Source organism: Lithobates pipiens, unplaced genomic scaffold (assembly GCF_037356315.1).
Source record: "Lithobates pipiens isolate NorthernLeopardFrog02 unplaced genomic scaffold, aLitPip1_a1.2 Scaffold_18, whole genome shotgun sequence".
Taxonomy (NCBI): Eukaryota; Metazoa; Chordata; class Amphibia; order Anura; family Ranidae; genus Lithobates; species Lithobates pipiens.
Genome location: NW_027507758.1, coordinates 482,959,850 through 482,984,611, shown reverse-complemented (window position 1 = coordinate 482,984,611; position 24,762 = coordinate 482,959,850). Strand labels below are relative to the sequence as shown.

General features: G+C 42.6%; 1 protein-coding gene across 3 annotated transcripts in view; it reads right to left on the bottom strand.

Annotated features, from left to right (window-relative positions):
- Positions 1-4,135: 4,135 nt before the first annotated feature.
- ATG4B (autophagy related 4B cysteine peptidase) overlaps positions 4,136-24,762 on the bottom strand; it is a 37,630-nt gene continuing 17,003 nt past the window's right edge. For 2 of the 3 annotated variants that reach the window (XM_077488435.1, XM_077488436.1), the window contains exons 4-13: positions 19,337-19,435; positions 18,772-18,870; positions 16,549-16,621; positions 16,379-16,458; positions 14,399-14,556; positions 14,147-14,225; positions 12,234-12,379; positions 12,101-12,157; positions 11,914-12,007; positions 4,136-5,258 (exon numbers count right to left, since the gene is read on the bottom strand). In XM_077488435.1, coding sequence (XP_077344561.1) covers positions 5,185-5,258; positions 11,914-12,007; positions 12,101-12,157; positions 12,234-12,379; positions 14,147-14,225; positions 14,399-14,556; positions 16,379-16,458; positions 16,549-16,621; positions 18,772-18,870; positions 19,337-19,435 — 959 coding nt within the window. In that variant the 3' untranslated portion in view covers positions 4,136-5,184. Of the gene's footprint in view, positions 5,259-11,913; positions 12,008-12,100; positions 12,176-12,233; positions 12,380-14,146; positions 14,226-14,398; positions 14,557-16,378; positions 16,459-16,548; positions 16,622-18,771; positions 18,871-19,336; positions 19,436-24,762 lie in introns of those variants that run through there. The other variant, XR_013276895.1, reaches the window with a different exon arrangement.

Here is a 24,762-nt window from a genome sequence, read left to right as displayed (position 1 = left end):
TTACCTTATACCGCACTCCCCAAATATTACTCCCTTGTGTAATAACAAATCTATTAGGCGTCACCATTAACTCATATATTATGTGTCTTTGGATATAAATTATACTATATAATTGTTTATTACCATTTTCCCCCTTGTGACCCATATATTTTCCTTGTTTTTTACCACCCCAAGTTTTACCACCCCCCATTTTGTGTGCTTTTGTGTTTTGAGTTATTTCCTGTACTCCATTTATTAGTGCATACATATTTTTTTTCCCCTTCAGCCTCCCCCCTATTTTCCCTACTACACCCATCCCCTCTCCCCCCTTTCTACCTCCCTCCCCCCCCTCCCCCACCTTCCTCGGTGTTACCCTAGGGGCTATTAGTGACCTTATACCACTCTCTTCACAACCTCTTTGCCACCCACACCTAGTACACTCGCCGTGTGTTACCTCCCTCCCAACCCCCCTCCCATACTAACACAAACAACACAAACAAACATACAAACAAACAACAAACAACAAAAAAAAAAAAAAACCCACACATACTTCATCCCCCCTTCTCTTTCTATCTTCCTATCCCACTCAGTACTAGAAACCCCAACGACTACAACTTTTCTTTATTTTCTTCTATCCATTTTTCCACTTCCATTGGGGAACAGAAAACCCGAGTATGCCCTAATGCATTAATCCGTAGCTTTGCAGGATAAAGAAGAGCATACGGCACCCTGAGCTTCTGTAACCTGCGTTTCACCTGGAGGAACTCTACCCTTTTTCTCTGAAGTTCTGGGGAAAAATCAGAATATAATGAAATTCTAACACCTTTATACAGTACATTCCCCATTTCCCTTGCCTTCCGTAATAACACCACTTTATCTTTATAATTAAGTAATTTCATTAATAATGGCCTGGGACGGCCCCCCTCCAATGGTGCTCTAAAGGGTACCCTATGCGCCCTCTCTATTGAGAACGCTGTTGAAAAAGCATCCCTCCCAAACAGTTCAACCAGAAGATGCTCCATAAACTCAGCAGGGTTTACACCCTCACTTTTTTCCGGAAGCCCCACTACTCGCACATTGTCCCTCCGGAGCCTATTTTCCATTTCGTCCATTCTTGTTCTATATCCGCTGAACTGCTCCTTCAGGCTTTCTACTTCTTTAATTAGGAAGGTTGAATCATCTTCTAATCTACTAGTCCTTATCTCAAGTTCTGTCGTCCTTTCCACCACTTTCTGTAGGTCCTGCCTTACCACCAGTAAATCCTCCTTCACTCCCTTCATTTGGTTACAAAGTTCTTTCAGTGAGATGTTGCATGCATTTACGGCCAATAGCACGTCCTTTATAGTTGGCTCTTTTTCTAACGGGGGGGAGTCGCCTGCTGTCGTTTCTGTATACTGTTCCCCTGCGTCCGCATTTTTATTTACTGAGGATTTTGCCACTGCTCCAACCTGTGTGTTAATATTAATGTTTGACTGTCCCATACTTTTCCTTTCGGTCATTACACCTTGCTGCCCCTTTAACTGTCCTTTTTTTGGAGGGGTCTGAGATGACTGTACCGGGTTATGAGCATACTGTTCTAACTTAGCTGCTGTGGCGGACTGTTGCGAGCTTTTTTCCCCCCTTTCTTTTGCAGAGCGCAGATGTTGCATCTTACTTTCCCTTTCTCACCTCTTACTTCAGAACAATCAGAACAGAACAGTCCTGGTTATAGCGTGTTTTTAAGAGGGTTTTGACCCGACCGCACACCACACAATAATCACTAAATGCAGTAGTAGCCGTGTGCCAATGTTCATTTCAAGTATCACAGACACTTCCTATCACATTATCTCAGGTACCGTTTAGCCTGTTAATAATTAGCACAAACACCATCCCTCAGTTGATAAATTAATGATGCACTGAGCTAGCCTTATAATCAGTCCACAGGCCACAGGTTCAGATATTCCTGAAAACTGCTTACAAAAATGTTCGGGTTTTTTTTTCCTTTTCCAGGAGGTATTCCTTTACGTGTGTTACCCAGGCTAATAGATTAGATTAGCAGACACATACACAAGGCGAAGGGATCCGGGCATCCAGACATCCAGAGGAGACAAACTGACAGGAGAACGTAAATGTTTCTTACCCCCTTCGGTGCCCTCCTGATTAAGTACTACCAGTCCACAGGCATCACTGTGTCCCAGCTTTCTCCACCAGATCACCACCTACAATGCCCCTCAGACTGCCGGTTTCTTCCTCCCCTCAATCCCGCCGCTTACCTCCTTCCTCCTGTTGCGGCTTGCCGGGGAGCGGGGGAACCTTCGGTGGTTTGACGTGAGCGGTGTCTTCTCAGTAGATGGTTCGGCGTTGGTCGGAGGTACTCGTGAGCTCGTACTTCACTTCGGCCGTCGGGACACGGAACCCGGAAGTCAGCGGGGATCCCCGAGAGCTTGGCACGATAAGGTAGTGTCACGCCGTCGCTCCTCCTCCCGTCCAGTGTCCAGCTATGCTGCTCAACTCCAGCCCTCCTTGCACTGCACTGCACCCGGCCGTAGTTTTAAGCGCTCCACGCTTTCGCCATGGGGGTTTGGGAGGGAGACACACACGGCGGCTTCCTCACACACTCACTCACTCCGCTCCACCCATCCGGCCACGCCCCCCCAGCACAGCACATCTTTACTCGTGACCAACATCTTAGACACTGGCGAAAAAATTGAGGACTGCTAGTAGTGGGAGGGGTTATATAGGGAGTGCACTTCTTGCCTTAGGGCGTACCATTGTCCATCACCTATTAGTGGCCCTATAACCCACATCGTAACTACTATGGCTCGGTGTCCCCTGATTTATGAAAAGAAAGAGGGGGGGGGCGAGAGAGCGCCCCCTCCTAAACCATACCAGGCCACATGCCCTCAACATGGGAAGGGTGCTTTGGAGGTCCCCCCAAAAACACCTTCTCTCCATGTTGATGGGGACAAGGGCCTCATCCCCACAACCCTTGACCAGTGGCAAGAGGTCCCCCAGATCCTTACCCCCCATGTGAATGGGTATATACATTGTACCCCTACCCACTCACAAAAAAAAAAAAAGCAGTGAAATGCAAAAAAAAAAAAAAAACACAATAGCTAGTTCCCCCCCCCCGTTGAGGGCATGTTCAGTTCAGGAGGGGGGGGGGGCGCTCGTTCGTCCCCTCCCTTTCCCGACCTGCCAGGCTGCTTCCTCAGATAAGGGTGTGTGTGTGTGTGTGTGTGTGTGTGTGTGTGTGTGTGTGTGTGTGTGTGTGTGTGTGTGTGTGTGTGTGTGTGTGTGTGTGTGTGTGTGTGTGTGTGTGTGTGTGTGTGTGTCCTACCCAATTTTTTTATTTTTTTCCCGTGGAGTTCCCCTAATATCCATACCAGACTCAAAAGGACCTGGTATTGACTGGTGGGGAGAACCTTTGATTTTTACTCTATATTGCCGGGAACTGGCAATTCATTACAGCCGCAAGCAATATTACATTAAAAATTTTTCCTTTAGAAATGTAATTTTGCTGCAGTACTGTAATAAACATGGGAAAGGTGCGCTACCAGGCACAATATTTAAAGGAATTTAACATTTTTATTGTGTCACTTTAAGAATTATTAAAATCACTGCTCCTGAAAAAAAAACATCAGTTTTAAGAACATTTTTTCCAATTGGGGCAGGACCCGGGTCCACAAATACTTTTCATGGCAAAGAACTTGCATATAAGCCTTCAGTGACTTTGGATTTTGCAGGTTCAAGCCCCATTGACTTCCACTATTCCCACATATGTGATCTGACAGGCATGTTTGCCAGCAATAGCACTGCTTTCCATTTGCATTAATCGCCCAGTTTCTGAGAGTTGAAGTCTTAATTGGGTGCCATTTTCTGGGACTGCAGGATCACTTTTCAGCACTATAGTAAATGACCCCCTATGTATCATATCCAACTATATAACTTGCATAGAGGATGATGAAGTAATGCCATTTGTGTCAAAACAGTCATTGAGCTTGCTTCTTTTTTTTTTTTATCTAAAAAAAAAAAACTTCGATTTTCTGTTCAAAATTGATTACATACATTCAGCCCATTTCAAACAAAATAACAGCTGCCAGACAAGAATCTTGTAGGTGACCCACTTATAAGTTTTGATGCGGTCAGTATGAGCATTCCAATAACACTCGATACATTAGGTGGCACACATTTTATTATATGCTGGAGACAATTAAATGATCTTTAAGTATTAAAAGCAAAATAATACAGGTTTAAATAAGTTTATGGTAACCTTTGCGGATTACCTATAAATAATGGGCATTGCTGTACTACAATATATGCCTGAATACACCAAAACTTGAACTGTCATAGTTGTAATGGTTACAGCATACTGTTAAACCACATTCCAAAAAAAACATGGTCCTTAGAACATACTCCCAGTGAAAACAATGGAAACTGTTTATTTAAAATAAAAAGGCCAAACTGACACAGTTCTCCATCGTATGCCATTTTCTAAACACATATTTTAATTGTAAGTACCCTTAAAGCAACAGCATATGTATGAGCTTTGTGTGTCATCTTCACACAGTGGAGACACTTCAGAAGCTTCTCCTTCCACTGTGTATATAGGACTGGTACATGTAAACGTGTAAACAGCACACCTCACCTAGCTACTACTTGACCATCTTGTGAAAGCCACAGATTGTTACACAAATTCAGCATTTTGCTGTCAAAAGTTCATATAAAAGCTTAGCTGAATAGTGAAGATGCGTATTACAATCACCACAACTCTTACACTTACATAATATTTATTCAGTTCTCCAGCCTTAAAAACATCCCAGCGGCATACCACTTTTGATTGCTCCTTTAAAAGGATGGTCAGTCATGGTGCACACCAGTTAGTACTTGCAGACTTCTTTCCTTTTCTTGCTGGCCGATTAGCAGACTCATACTGTTGATTCCTTCTGCATGGAATGTAATGGAGCCAAAGCATGACACTGAATCCTGACAGGTCCGGTCAACTCAGTGGTAGGCACTGCATTACAATGCAGGATTTAGTTTCCAATAGTCTTTTATTTATGGGAATTGGCAAAATGGCAAAATCCAGATTCCCCAAAAAATAAATAACCAGCAAAATTCAGTTTATAAACCGCAAGGGAGCTTTCCCCTCCATTATATTTAGAAACATTTAGCCTTTTTTACCAACCTAAAAAGCTCTCCTACTGTCCATTGTCATTTATTGTTTCAAAAAGATAAAATTTCAAATTCTTCATCTTCAGAATCAAAGAACCTGTCAAGGCGATCCGCATCTGAGGAATCTAATACAAAATGATTATTTTCTACTATATACAGAACAATATTACAAATTCAAATAACTTTTGCATAAAACAAAAAAAGGTCACGATTCACTTAGCCAGAAATTCATGATTTATCTGCCAGAGGAGACAACAACAACATTTCCTAAAATAGGCCACTTGTTCCAAATCACTTGAATAAATGTAAATACTGCAAGTCATTTTCCACATTAAAGTGAATGTAAACCCGATTCATGAAATTTGAGCTGGGCACATATATATCTGTAGTGTTTTCTTATCTCTCTTAAAAGCGCTATGTCCCATGGCTTTCTCCTGCTCTGTTCTTCTGTTATCAGCCTGATAACTTCTGACAAGTTCTGACACATGATAAAACCAGGCTGAATTTTGTGTCAGGGAGGGTGTTAGCAGAAAGCTGCTTTACTCACAGGACAGTTCTGAAAGTCTCTGCCTATGGGGGGGGGCTTCCACCAATCAGCTGTCTCCCAGTGTAACTTTGTAAACAGTATATAAAGATGAAAACAGCATATATACATGTAAAACTTATGTAGGGAGATTTGTTTCATCTTCGTGCATCATCTGAAGCTGTTCACTTCACTGGGTATAAGGATGGTTTACATCCATTTTAATGTAAATTACCAGGAATATTACAGTGGGACACACAAATCTTTCATAAAGCTGACGTTACATGGGCAATCCCGATGCTGGGGACAAAAATCGCTAAAAAAAAGACAGCTTACCCGTTTTCATGGAATTGCTTCTTCACCAGCCAGGTCAGGGATCTGATCATCCCTTGCTGCCCCCCTCACTACCAAGGGAGATTCTGGGCCAGTGAGGAAGCATTTCCACACAGGTAAGCGGAAGGTTCTCCCGTATAACTCTGCAAGTGCGAATGTTTCATAAGCTGCAAAGTCACATTGGTGACATCAGTCTAACACCATTTGACCTTTAACCGCTTCAGCCCAGGAAGATTTTACCCCCTTCCTGGCCAGAGCACTTTTTGCGATTTGGCACTGCGTCGCTTCAACTGACAACTGCATGGTTGTACGATGTTGCACCCAAACAAAATTGACGTCTTTTTTTTCCCCTCACAAAATAGATCTTTCTTTTGGTGGCATTTGATCACCTCTGCGATTTTTATTTTTTGCGCTATAAACAAAAAAAAAAAGCGACAATTTTGAAAACACTCAATATATTTTTACTTTTTGCTATAGTAAATATCCCCCAAAAATATATATAAAAAAATTTTTTCCTCAGTTTAGGCCGATATGTGTTCTTCTACATATTGTTGGGGGAAAAAAATTGCAATAAGTTATAGCATCTACAAAATAGGGGATAGTTTTATGGCATTTTTATTATAAAAATATTTTTTTACTAGTAATGGCGGCAATCTACAATTTTTAATCGGGACTGCAACATTATGGCGGACATGTCAGACAATTTTTACACATTTTTGGGACCACTGGCATTAATACAGCAATCAGTGCTATAAAAATGCATTGATTACTGTAAAAATGTCACTGGTAGGGAAGGGGTTAACACTAGGGGGGCGATCAAGGGGTTATTTGTTTTCCCTAGTCTAACTGAAGGGGGGGGGGGGGAAGAGGACTGTGTTCTCCATGTGCCCCGAGCGATCGCGGGAGCCCAGTGACCTAGCAACAGGGCGAAGCGACGTTACATAAAGTAGTTTCGACAAGCAATGCCGTTCTGCCGCAGTGCAAATGTGGCAGTTAGTCGGCAAGTAGTTAAAGAGGAAGTAAACCCTGATGAGTTTACTTCCTCTTTCATTCCCTGCAAAGGCAAAGCATAATGGATTACTATGCATCGCATAGTAGCCCATTATGTGTCACTTACCTGACACAGGAGCCAGCGAAGTCGCCGCTGTCCCCTGTAGTCCGACGCATCCATCTTGTTGGTGGGGTCTCGCGCAGCTCTGCCGCTGTCATTCGGTGAAGCCGCGATGACGTCACTCCCGCGCATGCGCACGGGAGCCGACACGCGCGGCAGCTCCGTCGCTGAGAATGCCGCGCTCAGTGCGCCTGCGCGGCACCGTCTACGGCGCATGCGCCGTAGACAGCGGTGCCCGTTTTCGGGCAAATATCTCCTAAACCATATAGGTTTAGGAGATATTGCTTGGACCTACAGGTAAGCCTTAATCTAGGCTTACCTGTAGGTCAAAGTGGTTTGTAAGGGTTTACAACCACTTTAACCACTAATATGCCTATAAAATTAGGGTAACATTTCTTTTCAGGCATGCTTTTCAAGCACATGGGAAAAAGTAAAGCCTTAAAGTGGTTCTGCACCTTAAAAAAAAAAAAAAAAAAATATTAAAAGCCAGCAGCTACAAATATTGCACTTTTAATAAATTGACACTTACCTGTCCCAGGGTCCATCCTCTGTAAGGGAATCGGGAAGTGAAGCTTTGCGGCTTCACTGCCCGGTTCCCTACTGCACATGCACGAGTCGCGCTGCGTGTCTCTGCTGGTCCCTGCTGTGTCCTGGGAACCGTGTGTTTCCCAGAACACAACGGGGGGGCGGCGGTCTTGTCCCGGAAGTGGGTGCAGATACCTGGATTATCCAGGTAACTGCACCCCCCTCCCCCCTGAAAGGTGCCGATTGTGGCACCGGAGGGGGGGGGGGGGGGGGGGGGGGGGGGGGAGGAATCAGATGAGCGGAACTTCCACTTCAGGGTGGAGGACCGCTTTAACTTTTAAAAATTTGATTTTATTGGATTTCTTTTAAAATAGAAAGAAGAAAATGTTTTTTTTTCTCAAAATTTCTGCTTTTTTTTCCCCGCTTATATTGGGAAAAAACAAAAAAAAAAACAAACAGAGCCATGAATAAATACTACCAAAAGAAAGCTCTATTTGTGCGAACAAAATTATAACATTTTATTTGTAGTAGTATGACCGTGCAATTGTCACTGAAAGTGCGAGAGCGCTGAGAGGTGAAAATTTGTCTGGGAAGGAAGGGGGCGAAAGTGCCCAGTATTGACGTGTTTAAAGGTGTTCTTGAATATCTGAAACTGAACTATACCAGGTGAATAATAAAATACTGCCATTTATAGAGACTATGTGGCCGATTAACCACATGACCTCCAGAAGATTTACCCCCCTTTATGACCAGGCCATGTTTTGCTATACGGCACTGCATTACTTTAACTGATAATTGCACGTCGTGTGATGCTGTACACAAAATGTATGCACTTATTTCCCCACAAATAGAGATTTTGGGGGTATTTGATCACCTCTGTTTTTTTTTTTTTTGCACTATAAAACAAAACAAAAAAAAAAAAAAAGTTGACAATTTTGGAAAAACGTTGGTTTGTGCAAAAGTTATAGCGTCTACAAACTATGGGATAGTTTCTTTTTAAATTTTTTACTAGTAACGGCGGCCCTAAGCCTGTGGGCAGGGGTGTGTGGGTCACTTGCAGCTGTGTGCAGCCGTGTACATCTGTGACCGGGCTGTCAGAAACGATTGGACACAGCCATCATGGGATCAGGAGGGCCAATCACAGGGCCCTCCTGCTGATCCGAGATGTGGGGGACAAGAGCACATCGGGGCCACGCGATCCCGCTCCTTACAAGGGACATGCAGGAATGTCCACTCAGAAGGCGTATGGTGATACTACTTTTCCACAGCCTGGCCATATACAGAAGCCCAACACCCAATTATCACCGTCAGGCATTCTAAAAAGGCATAAAATTACACATTTCATTTCCTGAATACCTGTCAAATTTTTTAAGGCTCCCCAGCCTCTTTGTTTGGATTCTGTCCTCCTCGGTTTCCATTTCAGAGCCACTGCTTTCTACTGGCTCATACTCACTATCCATGTCTGACGGAGAGAGTTCCCCGATACTCTCGTCCAACATACTCTGGAGAATCAAAGGAGGATATGAATATCTCTTATCTCCCATCAGAGACATCAACAAGGGAAAGTGAGCATAGGGACTATTATGGGGCACGTATGGTTCTGTTCACAAAAGATTAATATAAGATTGTCATCTTACTAGTGCGGATTCAACAGTGAATTGGGGCCATACATACTACCTATTAATTAAGATGGAAACCGCACCGTACCTGCCACCCATATAGACCTCCGATACATGATATCTCTGGTCAAGCCAGATTTTTTGGCACCTCCGGGATCCTACAAAAAACTTTTTCCCCCTTTTTTCCAACAAGGGGTAACTATGTTTGTATATTTTTTGATATCTTCTTGACACATCACTTAGTTTTATCGGTCTGTTCTTATTTCCTACTTTTAACTTGCTGGTAATGACACCTACACTTGTTCTCACTTTGCTGTATTTCCCCATCTTTGGAATGGGGACTCTAGTGATTCTATGGTCTATTCACCATTCTTGGATTATTAATACACAGTACAGTTCTATTCACTGTGCTTACACACCCTTCTCTCCCGGTGGTTTCTCCCCCCCCCCTCTTCACTTACAATCTCCTCATTCACTATTCTTATTATTAAAAATTATATGTTTATATTGTATATTTCTTTATATATCTAGCCGATACTTATTACAATCGGATCCTTGTCGGTGTTGTGAAATATTCCTCTCCCAGTCGCCGGGAAAGATCCTTTTCTCCCTTTCTACACCATTGAATTTGACCGGGAGTTGGAATAGGGCTGGAGAGGTAGGAGCGTGCTCCCATGTCAAAATGTATTGATGACAATGTCTCCATATCTAAAGGATTATATTCATATGTCATGTTTATATTGTGACTATTGATAGCTAATGATTTGTTATGTTAAACTTGTATATCTCCAGACTTAGGTAATGTCCTGATGAAGCTATGAAGCGAAACTAGTTGAACAATTACCTCATTCGTCTCTACCAACTGTATTTTGAGATATTTTACTAACTTATTTTTATATATGTCTGTTGAATAAATTATTTTTAAATATGATTCATTGTTCTGATATTAATCTTTTGTGAACAGAACCATATGTGCCCCGTAATAGTCCCTATGCTCACTTTCCCTTGTTGATGTCTCTGATGGGAGACAAGAGATATTCATATCCTTCTTTGATTCAAACTATTGGGATGAGGGTGCACACACTCAGTCTTACAATCATTATACCCCTAAGCTATTTCCTTCTCTATACTCTGGAGAAAATGGAAAGCCACCTTGCTACTGAATCATTTTTTTAGCCATTCTGACAGACGTTGATCACTGGGACAGATGTGCCCTGGGACAGACATGCGCAAGATGATCACGGACAGATGTGGCAGATGATTATGAACAGATATGAGCCAGATGATTAATGGCACAGATGTGGGATAGATTTTTTTTACTGTTTGGTGACGCTAGCTGGGTGATCAATGTGTAAAAAGCTGTAAAAAAAATAGCTCACACATACTGATCCCCGGCTCGCAGCACAAATCCTCTCTCTTTCTCCTCACTGACAGGATCTGTGTGAGGAGAAGGAAAGCCGATCAGATACAGCCATCATGTGATGAGGAGGGCCAATCACAGGGCCCTCCTGCTGATCTGAGATGCGGGGGACACAAAACGCATCGGGGCTGCGCAATCCGGCTCCTTCTGAGGGATGTTCAGGAACGTCCAGTCAGAAGGACTAAACGCCCTACCGGCCATTTATATAGGCCGGGTGGGAAGAGGTAAAAAAAAAAAAAAAAAAAAAAAAAAAACGATGCAGGTATATAATGCAGAAACCTAAGGCCTTAGCAGCAAGCTTTCACACTCTGCAGAAGTTTTGGATCTTTGCATTTCAGAACAGACCTGTACTTAAACAAGTTGTACACTTATTCACCTCCAGCAGGTTTTGTAATCGTTATGTATTCCTAAATAGCAAAATGTACTACATATTAAAATATAATAGTTTAAGTACACTATTTGTCTTTAATTAATATTACTGTAACGCTCTATTGCAGCCTTTGTCGACCTTTTCAACACAGAGGAACCCTTGAAATAACTTTCCCGTCTCAGTACAGCTCACAATACTAAGCGTGCTACAACACCTTTGGGTTACAGTACCTGCATCCCTACAGCTCATGATACATTAGTGTGATGGTCTGTGACAAAAATGCTCCTTAAGCCCCAAACATCAGGCGGTATCATTTGGCCGTGTGTACGGTAGCCAGGCCGACAGAAGCTGCCTGGACATTTGTCTTCTGATGAAGGGGCATGACCAAATAAGGTCTACCGATCGGCATGCGATCAGTGTGTTCTAACATCAGATCATTAGTGCAGGCTCTCCTCTTGAGCTCTTCGGTTTTTTTTTCACGCAGCCCACTGGGTTGCCCAAAAAAAAATAAAAGTAAATAAAACGATAGTGTGTACTAGGCTTTAGACTTGTGGTCATTGTAAAGAATAACCCCCTTACAGATAGCTAAACAGATCAATTGTGTCAGTGAGAACTTATTTGAGAGGCAGAACTTGCTCATTGCTCAAGGAAACCGCAAGCAACCTTTGGAACCCTAGTTGAGAAACCCTTTTCTATCGTATGGACTATCTTGTATGCTGATGGATGAAAAGCTCTGCATGTACAGTTGCTCACAACCTACCTGCTTTTGGGAGAAGTGAAATGTATCCAGGTATATATCTCAAGTGACACATGGTACTATTGGGGTACGTGAACTGGTTTGAACATTCTTTAAAAAAAAAAAAAAAAAAACAGTCATACCTGGTGTAAGATTAAGTACATCCGGATTGGACAAATGAATAGGCAACTGATCCACCACCTCAAACATAGGTAAGGCTCCATTAGTAAGGTATAACTAGAAATAAGCAAATAGCACTGTCATCATGGTTCAGATCTTGCGATATAGATTTGGCAGTTCATAAAGCTTTACAGATTTTCTGGTACAAACCTTTCTGATGCGTTGACACCAATCATCAAAATCCTCCTCAGAATTGCAGAAGAATCCCTAAGATATAGAAAATGACTGTGGTCAGGGTTAGTGAAGGAGTTCATATAGGGTTCTATGCTAGAGTATCACTCACCACTGCAATAGAGGGGTCAATCTCAGACACATGCATTCGACATGGAGGATGCTGACAGTGGAAGCTATCATCTATTATATCCCCACTATCACTGAGCTCCACAGAGAGCTGTGTAGTGTGAGGATCCAAGTAAATCAGCTCATCCCCTGTAAAATATATAATTTAAATGACTACAAAATGCCATTAAATAGAATTCTTTAACATGGTAAAATCATGTTAAATATACACTCAGACAAGATTACTAAGCACTTTTTTTTTTTTTTTTTCTTTTTATATGCAAAGTGTTTCTCCATTCCCAGCAGCTTTAGTCCAGCTCATAAAAAGGGTAGAAGTGCAAAAAAAAAGAAGAAAAGAAAAGAAAAAAAAAAAAAATCTTGAAAGTACAGAAATATATCAGCTACCATACTTCTAAAAAGGCTACTTACCTGAATTTCACCGGCCTCAATACTAGTGTACCTCACACCCAGAAAAGCATGTAGCACATGCATTTCAGAAGCGTGTGAGAATTCCCTAGCTTTATACCTGGTCTGGGTTAGTGAATCAGATAGCATTCAAGCCAACCAACCAGCGGGGGTATTAAGCAAATAGCATTTTCTGCGTAGGTCAGAAATGCCAAATACCACATAAAAAAAGTTATGACAGATGTATTTTAATATTCTGCAATAGACTTTCTTAAACTATAACAAAAAAAAGAAAAACTTTTTTTTAAAAATTCTGTAGATATAGTTATTGTGTAACCACTTCTCCATGTGACACAGCTTTCACTAAAGCACGTGTAAGTTTACCCTAAAAAGCTTCCCTGAAGAGATATTAGTGGCTTTCATAAATATTATGTACTCTTATTTAACATTTCTGTAAGTTTCTTGTGCAGTCTAAAATATATTAAAAGCAGCCACGTTTAGCTAAAAAGCCTAAAAATGAAAGTTCCCAATATTCTGCTCTAAGGTTACTGGACAGGAAGTCAATTATGTGCAAGACAATATTGCAGCCCACTATAGCACCCTCTATGTTGTTGTATTCAGCTTCTTAAGCATACCAGGGCACTCTCTGACATGGAGATACTATTGCACAGAGAAGGCAAGTATAACATGTTTGTTATTTTAATTAGGCCCCTTTCACACGGGACGAATCAGTAATGATCCGCCCCCTGATGATCCGCTTGCTCAGCGGGGATCGCTCCGTTGTCCCAGCTGAGCCGGCGGCAGACAGGACGGTCTCTGCACATTGTGCAGGGACCGCCCTGTCAGCTCTTCGCTTTCCTCTATGGGGATCGAATGCGCACGGACCGTCTGTCCGTGTTCATCCGATCCGCTCTGCAGACGGATAGAAAAATAGGATTTTCCTCAGTCTGCAGAATCGGACAATAGCGGAGGCGGACGATAGCGGGTGTCTGCGGATGTTCACCCGCAGACACCCGCTATCCCATAGGAATGCATGCATGTCCGTATTTCATCCGCAAACGGATGGATGAAATACGGACATACGGTCCGCATGTGTGAAAGGGGCCTTACACAAAAAAAAATAATCTTTACAAATCATTTTAATGCTTTTTGATACTTTAATTTGATCCCCTACAAACCTAACACTATCAAACTACAGTACCATCCCATATTTAGAAGTGGAGCACTACAGCATATTCAGCACATCTTTTAGCCCCTTCCCTTCCCACTCATTTCTGGGTCACCAAATTTAGAATGATCTCAGATAGTTCTGTGGAAATCTCATGAACTTATCAATATAAATAAATATAAATATAAAAAAAAAAAAAAAAAAAAAAAAACAACAAACAAACAAATTTTGACATATCAACCACCAGTAGTTTTTTTTACTCCTCAACCTGTTACCCACTAAGATCACTATATCCCTTACTGTGATCATTTTACTAAGTGAAGTTTATCAAACGTCATACCTACCCACATATCCTATGAAGTAATAAGCACTATTGGGTCGGCCACCAATAACACCTAATGACTGGGGTAGCATGAAGCAGTGCTGTGTCATGATGACAGAGATATAAGAAATAAGAAATTAATACACAGCTTTGCTAAAGATAAAATTCACAATTACAATTTGTTTTAGAACTATGATACAATAATAATAATAAAAAAATAAAACAAAAAAACATATTTGAACTTTTCCCAAATTTTAAGTGAAAAGAGAAATACCTTTAGGGTCTCAATATAAGCTTCATTTATCTCACTTAGACCCAGTCTGAGAGGTATGAGTAAAACAAGAGGCTTCCATGGCATGTCCGATTCAGAGGCTCCAGCATGACCATTGCACAGTGGTCCAGCCCCACAATTTCCTGTTCTGCACAACCGCCCTGCATTGAACAAGGAAGGCATTACTGAAACACAGCACAAGCTTCTTTAACCACCTCAATACAGGACACTTAACCCCCCCCCCCCTTCCGGCCCAGGCCATTTTTCAGCTTTCAGCACTGTCATACTTTGAATGACAATTACGCAGTCATGCTACACTGTAACCATGTGAAAATGTTATTTTCTTCACGCAAATAAAGCTCTTTTGGTGGTATTTAATCTTTGTAAGTCATTTTTCTTCTTCACTGATGGTGCGCTGATGAGGTGGCACTAATGGGCATAGATAGGCGGCATTCATGGGCAGCAGTGATAGCCAGCACTGTCATCACTATTGGACACCAATTGCTGGCACTGGCAGGCACTTAATTGTAATCAGGGCACTGATGATCAGTGTTCTGACTACACACCTAGCTGTCCCCTGTGAGGAGATGCTACTGATCAGCTCTCCTCACACTCTGACAGTGTGAGGCGAGGAGCACCGATTACTGGCATCTCTGTGTTAACATGTGACCGGCTGTGATTGGACACAGCTGATCACAAGGTTAGAGAGCCGCAGCGGCTCTTTACACAGAGTGGGGTCGCACTATGTCCTAGCAATATGGCACGGCCGCAAGTGGTCATTCTGGGTAGCCGTCATATAGCGTCCATCCAGAACAAGAGCCGCACCGCCCAGCCATCATTTGAAGGTGGGTGGCAAGTGGTTAACAAAAGATGTCGCCCCCCCCCCAATTCATACTTATCTAGGTGGATGCATGCAGCATCGGTCGGATGCTACATCTTTCCCTCGCCAGCTCTAACACCAAGAACCGAGTGATCAAACACAGCCGACCACTCGGTTCTCAGGGCTCCCTGAACAGGGAACTGGTGACTGTCAGTCAGAAGCTCTTGGCTCTGACCACAACCCCCCGCGCTCACTGTAGTGTTGGGCTGTGGAGGGAGCGGCTGGCTCAGGCTCTCAGTGGCTCCCAGAGAGGCTGAGCTAGATGCTGGTCCAGGCATATGGACGTATCCCGACTTAATTGTCACAATCTTTCCCAAGCCTGACCCAGTTCTGTGGTTTCCGCCTGCTGAAAATAGAGTACAACAAACTACACTTTGGCTGTACTTCTCCTTTAAGTTAGCCATATAAACGAAATTACAAATATATTGAAAAGGTTTTATATATGGTCACTGCGGTGACTCGTAGCTTAAAAGGGGTTGTAAACCCTTGAGGTTTTTCACCTTAATGCATTCTATGCATTAAGGTGAAAAACGTCATGTCATGCAGCAGCCCAACCGAGCCCCCCTTTTACTTAATGAGCCCGGTAATTACGGGAACAAGCGCACCAGCTCCGGCCGGTGTCTCATGTCCTGATTGGATCCCACTGCTGTCCATCAAACCCACAGACGAGGGCGCCAAGGGGGGCAGGGCCGAGTCAATAGATGCAGCAGCAGGACTCTGGAGCGTTCCCGCATGGGTGTCCCGAAGGAGAGCGCTTCTCTGATGGGGCACTCGAGAGGAGGAGCCACCAGCACTGCTGAAGGATCCCAGAAGGAGGAGGATCGGGCCACTCTGTGCAAAACCAACTGCACAGAGTAGGGAAGTATTTTTTTTTTTTTATAAAAACACATGAGGGTTTAGTAACCCTTTAAGCTGATCCTTCCGTTACTAGAATCATAGCTTACATAGAGCTATAGGCTCCTCATGTGACAGCACTGACAGGAAGTTAGGAGAAACCTCTCCGATATGGTCAAAACAAATCTGACAGTTTCTATCCTCCACTGCTCAATATAAAAATGAAAAAATAATATTTTGCTTGAGTTGGACTCTTTTTTCATACTCACGTATTTCCTCAGTGACAACTGTGTTATCCATAGCGATGTGAACAGCCATTGAACTCCACTGGTCAAAAGCAGTGAGTTTTCTGCAGTAAAAAAAAAGAAGGCATAACTATAAAAACTAGAAATAATTAAAAATATTTAGATGAATGGTATTAAAAATGGCTCAAACAAACCTTAACACCTGTGCCACTGTGTTTGGCCCATACCACTGTCCGATGTACTTCCCTTCGCCCACTCCCATTTGAGCTGTAACACCAAGCACACATTAATGGCACACAGAGAGCCATAATTGAATATTCAAACTCAATGTCACCTGTTTTACAACAGTTAAAAATGTTTACATAAACACCATAACCCAACTCTTACTGCCTTTTGGTCCCTATTGAATATATGTTTGGTTATATCTGTACAATAGCTGTAAAAAATACCTCTTGATCCTGCTAGAACTTCAGTGTTGTCTTGTGTACTGTTGAGTTTCACCACAAAGTCTGTTATTAGTGCAGACTAGTACAGCTCTGAACTGCAGAGGACCTTCCTCTAGGTTATGAGGAGAGGGGAAGGTGTTCTGCAGTCCTGTGTTAACAATGCTGCTCAACTATACATACAGTATAGCAAGTGACTGTTGTCACTGTAGGACAGGATGTATGTTACTGGCAGTATCACAAGGTGAAAATAAAGAAAACGAATACAGCTGCCACATCTCATGACTGGTAATCCGCAATATATACAAGTTTTTGTTAAGTTTAGATATGCTTTAACAATTGTGCCAATAGTCGAATATACATTATCCCTCCCTTTAATGTTATAGAGCAGAGGGGAGCAAGAGGTGTTAAAGTATTTCCAAAGTATTCTGTCTTGTTACGCAGTAACATTTCAGTGGTTTCCATAAATTGACATGTTTATTTAGACCATTTAATAAGTACTATGCAGTTACACTAAGGCCACCAAAGTACCTTGCCTTTTCATTAAATTAAAAACAGCTTTGTGCATGGATAAGCATTTTCACATAAATCATTATTTAAGAAGAAGAAAAAATAAATAAAATAAAAAAATCTACAAAAAAAGGAAACAGTTTTTGTGAGATATACATGTGAGCATGATTTGCTTAGTATAAAACAAAAATAAAAAAAATCAAGACCCTTCCGTGCATAGTTTGTGATGACATATGGACATGAGGCAGCCATATACTCTCATTGTCTATACAGGTCTTCTTCCTCACTTATTAAATGTTTTTTGGCTGTGGTTTCTTACTTGTCTTGTTCTCTCTACAGGCTAAGTCTACCACTCAAGGATCAGATTGAGGGCTCTAGCAGGCAAGCAGGGTGGTAGGGGAGTGTGGGAAAGGCAAGTATCAGTTGATGGTAGCCCATCAAGAGACCATGTCACTGCCCATTGAAGGCAAAATGGGAGATCCTCTAACTTTCTTATAGAAAGGTGATAATAACAAGTATACAGAGGAATAACTGGTTTGTGCATCAACAATATAGGCATACCTGAGTTTTAAAGGGGCCTGTCAGATTGTAACAGGATGGTCATTATAGCTAGTCTGTTTTTGAAGGCGCACAATCTAAGGCTCTCCTCATCTTCATCCTGCCTTTCCTTCCAGGTAACTGACCGACTTTAAAACACATGTATATTAAATGTCCCCTGCATGATATGCACATACTTTTTATGAGAAAATGACACAATATTTGATGAATTGAGGATAAGGAAGGCAATTCTGAAACATGAAAATCGCAAAAAGAATGCCGGCAACTCGATTGCTTCTTCTTAATTCTTTATTGAGCACAAACAGCAGTGCGACATCAAAACGCCAACATGTTTCGGCAAAAGCCTTCCTCATAGCATGAGTTGCTGGCAATCAAGTTTCCGGCATTCTTTTTGCAATTTTGATGTATGGGACACAATGGCCTGAGCACCGTTATTCAGCTCACCATCCTATAAACATGCAATAGAGCTTGGGTGAGTTTTTGTCTATATAACTCTGAAACATGCACCTTTGAAAGATAACAACAAATATTCAATACAGAGACATCTATAGGCCAAGTGTGCATCTTTATGATCGTTGCAGAAAACACTGGCGTCAACCTGATTTTATGAGAACAAAAATGATTGGCTGTAAAACCCAAGCTGTCCAACTGTTTCTTCCCCCAGTCCTTGTTGGCCAGGGTTGGATGTATACACAAATCATGCTATGCCAATACAGATGAAAATGTCTGAAATAAGCAGTGTTTTCTCAAAGCAACCCAATTAGTTTATTACTGTAGTCAGAAAAAAAAAAAAAAACACACACACACAAACAATCCTGTTGCTTCAGTGACACAAATATCTCCTCATTCAAATACTTTCATATATAAAAAAGGGACGAGTCAATGTCTCCCCACTAGTTTTCTTACCAATCTGATGAATGGAATAGTAACTATCTTTTTTGTCTAGAAAAGCAGTCAGGATACCGAGGTATTCCCCCCGTGGTTGCTGTTTGTTCCATCTCCAATCTGAGAAACAAAAAAAAATGCAAATAAAGTCTCTACACATTATTTGTGATAATTATTGATAATATTAAACAGAAAATAAGGAGAAGAGACGTGTTCAGTAGTCCAGTCCTATGTTGACAACACTGCCCATACACAGATAATAGTGAGTGGGCATGGTCACCCTATGACAAAAAATGGTGTTACTGGCAGAGTTACTAGGTGAAAAAGAATGGGCAGGAGGAAGTCTTTTAAAATGAATGCAGCTCCCATATCCAAGGACTGGCGAGTGTCAACATATTACAATTTTGTTCTTGGGTTTAGATATGCATTAAAGCTATTTGATCAGGAAATCATCCAGGGAACAGTCATTTTCAGAAGCAGAGGTCAGCAATGGTAGCCTCCCACCTAAACCACTTAAATGGTAGCCTACATCGTTTGCTCAGCACAGGTGCTCTTTAAAAGAAGCAAAACACACAAAACGTATTACCTCTTCCTACATGCCTGCACATCACAGCCTGAGCAAATATCATCTGTCCACAGCGTAACATACAGCCCCAGCCGGTGTCAGAGGTTGGTCCTGTTCCTCCTTAAGAGGAAAAAAAAAAAAAAAAAGCCTTTACTTGGCTGAAATGTGACAATGTAATCCTGAAATCCTGCAAGACAAAGATCATGTATGCAACAAAATGGATCCCACCAGGATGCAGAGTGTAAACGGGCCCTAGACACAATTACAGTAAACAAAGCCATGCATGACTAAAAATAGTACTCCCAACTTTTTGATCATTTGTAGAGAGAAATCCTAAAATGACAAGTTGCCAATGCTGACTTATGTCTGAAAAAAAAAAAAAGGATTTTTATAATAGCTTACCTGTAAAAACTTTTTCTTGGAGTACATCATAGGACACAGAGCCTTAAGTATTTACTTAGTGGGTTATAGCTACCTTCAGGTGTTGACACCGGCACACCCAATACAGGAAGTTGGCTCCCCTATATAACCCCTCCTCCTTCCAGGAGTACCTCCGTTTTTGCAGCCAAGCAAGAAATATACTTAAACCCCATAAAAGAAGAGGGGCGGGACCCCTGTGTCCTATGATGTACTCCAAGAAAAGGATTTTACAGGCAAGCCATTATAAAAATCCTATTTTCTTTATCGTACATCATAGGACACAGAGCCTTAAGTATTTACTTAGTGGGACGTCCCATATCAATGTTACTTGAAGGGAGGGAGATACCACGTAGGCCACCCCCAGACCTTGAGGGCTTATACTGCTGCCTGGGGAATATGTTGTATTGGTTCAAATGGCTGTTTTTTGTAACAGACAAAATGAAGTTCAAGTCCCAAGGGTTCAAGGGAGGTTTGATGGGCGGAATAAGCCACGTAACCCCCTGTATAAAACCCCGGGCTACAGAATGAGTAGCAAGTGGTCTTTTGAAATAAGACGGATAAAGCTGAGACTTGGCCTTTAATAGTACTCAAGGTCAATTTAATTTCTGCTCCTATTTGTAGAAAGGCATGAATTTCTGCCTAAGATATATCTCCAAGGGTGCCAACCCTTGGATTCACACCAGGAAACACAAGCCCTCCAGACTCTATAATATAAAAGTTCTGGAAGCTGGCTTCCTTGCACTAATCAGTGTAGAGATGACTGACCTGGAAAGCCCACGTTTCTTCAGAATATGGTTTTAATAGCCAAGTCATTAAATTTAAAGGCCGTAAGCTAGGATGGAATATTGGTCCCTGTGAGAGCAGATCTGGCCATAGTAGGAGGGACCATGGGCCCTCCACTGCCATCTTTATGATTTCTGCATACCATGACCTTCTGGGCCATGCTAGTGCCACCAGAATTGTCAGCTTTCTTTCCAGCTTGATCCTGCAAAGAAGTCGAGGGAGCAACTGAATAGGGGGGAATGCATAGGTCAGTGAGAACTGATCCCATGGGGTTACCAACGCATTCGTTCCACATGCGAATGGATCCCAGGTTCTGGCCAAAGTTTAAAGTCATTTTGAATCTGGATGCTAGAATTAGATCTACGTCCGAAGTCCCCCATCTTTGGTAAACAGCCCGAAATATGTCGGGTGAAGAGACCATTCCAATGGGAATAACTGCTGGTGACTCAAGTAGTCCGCCTGCCAATTCTCTACTCCCGGAACAAAGACTGCCAATGGACAGAAAGGAACGTTCTGTGCCTAAGTTAGAATATGATTCACCTCTCTCTGCGCTGAGAGACCTTTGGTGCCCCCTTGGTGATTGATATAGGGCACAGCTGTGGCATTGTCTGATTGTCCTGTCAGGATTCAATCTCATAACCTGAAAGTCCAGGTCTTTAGAGCCAGGCGTACTGCCCGAATCTCTAGGATATTGATGGACAAGGTTATTTTCGGTTCTTGACCACCGTCTCTGGATAGTTGTCTTTGCTAGTACTACTCCCAAACCTGAAAGGCTGGCATCCATCATTACCACTTTCCAGATGACTGGTCTGAAGGATTTTCTTTCAGCAGATTCTGGGTTAGAAACCATCATCAAGTGAGGCTTTGGGGCACTTTTTGGGAACGCTGCTTTGGTAAATCTAAAGCTTGGATGGAGCACTGTGCAGCCTGTGTCCACCATGTGCAGCCTACTTGTGGCAGGGAATAGAGGAGAGCCGCCAGTTGGATGATCAGAGAAGGCAACATCACAGCTTTCATTTCAATAGCTGTGATTTCCCCCGCCGCGCACCATCACACAAGCCCCTCCCCATGTCTGGGGAACTTTGATAAATGTCACCTGTCCTAGGATTAGAAGGGTGGTCCCGGAAAAAGAAGAGGGGATTATATGACAGTGCACGGCAGGGGAACACACAGCTACTGAAATGAAAGCTGTGATGTTCCCTGCTCTGATCATCCAGCCGGCGGTTTTCCTCTATTTCCCTCTGATCGGCGTTGCTCATGCAAAGGTTGAGAGCAGCAGTTGCACTATGAATTTGTTCCAAATGGCTCACCCTGGCTTGCCATAACTGGTAATGCAGGCGAGGGTGACAGCATGGAAATGCGACTTGGCATCCTAGCGCCTGGGGGTGAAACCTATATGTGGTGTCTTTTTTTGGTAGGCATAGTCCCAAGTACAAATACAGAGGCACTATACAAATTGCACTTAATTGCTGGAAATAGTCATGACATTAAAAGATGCTGTAAAATTCAGCCTAGTGCTGGGAAAAATGCGTTTTTCCTGTATCAGAAATGCCAGTTTGCAACCCTCACATGTCCTACAGTTTGTGTATCCTTGTGTTGCAGGCTGCTTGTTTTCTCCTCATCAGCCGAGGAGAGACTGTCACAGCTGTGTTGTATTTTGTGCAGGGACGCATCCAGCAGCAGGCACAAAACAATGAAATCAGCCATAGTAAAACAATTAGTTGTATTCGTGGGACCCTCGCACCCCCCCCCCCCTCGGCGGGGGGAGGGGGTAATTTAAGGGGGGTACAACGCTTCTGTCCCCTAACCCTCTGGTCCCATCAGGGAGATAAACACTTTTGCAGCTTTCTTTTACCTTGCAGACTCTCCCCTCTACATGCTGCTGAAATCAAACAATTCAAACACGGACCGAGCTTACAGTGAGACAACAGAGTAAGGTATCTGTGTCCCTCTAGTGGAGATTTAAGGCATGACAAACATTTTTCCTTAAAGTGGTTGTAAACCCTTACAAACCACTTTTACCTACAGGTAAGCCTAGATTAAGGCTTACCTGTAGGTCCAAGAAATATCTCCTAAACCTATATGGTTTAGGAGATATTTGCCCGAAAACAGGCATCGCTATCTACGGCGCATGCGCCGCAGACAGCGGCGCGCAGGCGCACTGAGCGCGGCATTCTCAACGACGGAGCTGCCGCGCGTGTCGGCTCCCGTGCGCATGTGTGGGAGTGACGTCATCGCGGCTTCGCCGAATGACAGCGGCAGACCTGCGAGACCCTACCAAGAAGATGGATGCGGCGGACTACAGGGGACAGCGGCGACTTCGCTGGCTCCTGTGTCAGGTAAGTGACACATAATGGACTACTATGCGATGCATAGTAGTCCATTATGCTTTGCCTTTGCAGGGAATGAAAGAGGAAGTAAACTGATCAGGGTTTACTTCCTCTAATGGAAGAAATACATAAATATTTTTAATACCCAAGTTTCTTCCTTTACCTTATCCTCACCTCAGGATTTGTTGAATTAAGAAACAATCCAACCTGCACCCATCACGGCGGGCTGCGTTTAGCAAACCTTCAGGGACTGGGTCCCTAAAACAGGGTTTCAACTGCCCTGGACCTGTAAAAGCACCCCTTTAGGAAGGTTAGGTAATGTAGCAAGACCTAAGCCCTGCGTTCCTGGGGTCCAGCCCTACAAAGGGAGACGTTACAGGCAAAACCTTGTGCTTTGGATATGAGGCCCCAGGTATCATCCTCTTAGGCCTCAATGGCACTTTGATGGATCTGGTCTATGGAGGCTATTTAAATCCAGCATGGATCCCTCCTGGAGCTCCTCAGAGCACATCCTCACTTATGACCAACAACTTAGGCACTGGCGAAAAAAAACTGATGTGCTCCTGGAAGGAGGAGGGGTTATATAGTGAGTAAACTTACTGGATTGGGTTTACCAGCATCAACACCTGAAGGTAGCCTATAACCCATTAAGTTATTACTTAAAGCTCTGTGTCCCATGATGTACAATAAAGAAAATTTTAGGCCCGAGGATAAGTTAAATCCCACAAATGTATATTTTCTGAAAGCAGACGCCCTGTAGAAGAAAATGTTGCGTTTTTTATGTCACGCGATAGTTGTGTAACGGTTTTATCAAGCACAAACTTTCTGTACAAAATACACTTGGATAAATTTTTAGGACACAAATGCAATACATTAACCAATTTTTGGTGAAATATAAAAAGATGAGGTTGCTCCAAGAAGACAGATGCCCAAGATGTCAAGCTTTAAATCTGCAGGAGTCTGCAAAATGTTGATTAGCTTTGGTACCATATATTTATTTTTCATAGGCGATGCTATAAAAGCCCCTGTAGGTCACCAGTTAGAGTTAAAGTGGTTCTAAAGGCTCAAGGTTTTTTACCTTCATGCTTTCAACACATGAAGGTAAAAACCTGTGTGCATCTCCCTTCTCAGCACCCCTTATACTCCAGTGATGTGCATGAGAGCACATACACTGGTCTCTCCCTCCTCATGGACTGAGACAGAGCAGCGGGAGCCATTGGCTCCTGCTGCTGACAAATCACAGCCAGTGGCGGCTCAGGAGTGAATACGCACAAGTGCCCCCAGAGCAAGCAGTATGACATGTTTGTTATAAACAAAACCAAATCTGAACCTTTACAAACCCTTTAACCATGAATGATGGGCCCAGAATTATTGCTTTAACTCAGGCGCGTGTGCCGATATGCAACGTGTATAACAAGCAACTTTTTTTTTTTTTCGTAAATGCCTCCGATGAGTGCACTTATATTCATTTGTGCGTGTACGTGGGGCAGACTAACATTTTTTTGGGGGGCAGTTTAAGTGTTGGACAATTTTTCTGTATTCACTAAAACCTTATTGATATCACACAGTGGAAGTGACGTAAAGTATTGTATTGTATTTTTGGATGAATACTGTACTGACGTAAATTAAAATCATACGATCTGGTATCATACAAGAAAAATGCTTGTGTTTGACCCTTTGGATCATTTCGGACAAACTGTCGTGATTGTCTCTGGAAAGTGGTGTACTAACCATCAGATTATTGTACGATTGATTTGAAAGAGATATTTTGTCCTATTTTATGATCGTGTGTACTAGGCTTAAGATCTCTAAAAAAAAAAAACACAAATAAACAAACAAACAGTCAGTCAGTCAGTCAATCATTCATTCTATAGTCCAAGATAAGAACTAGGAGGGCTCCTGTAGATAACACAG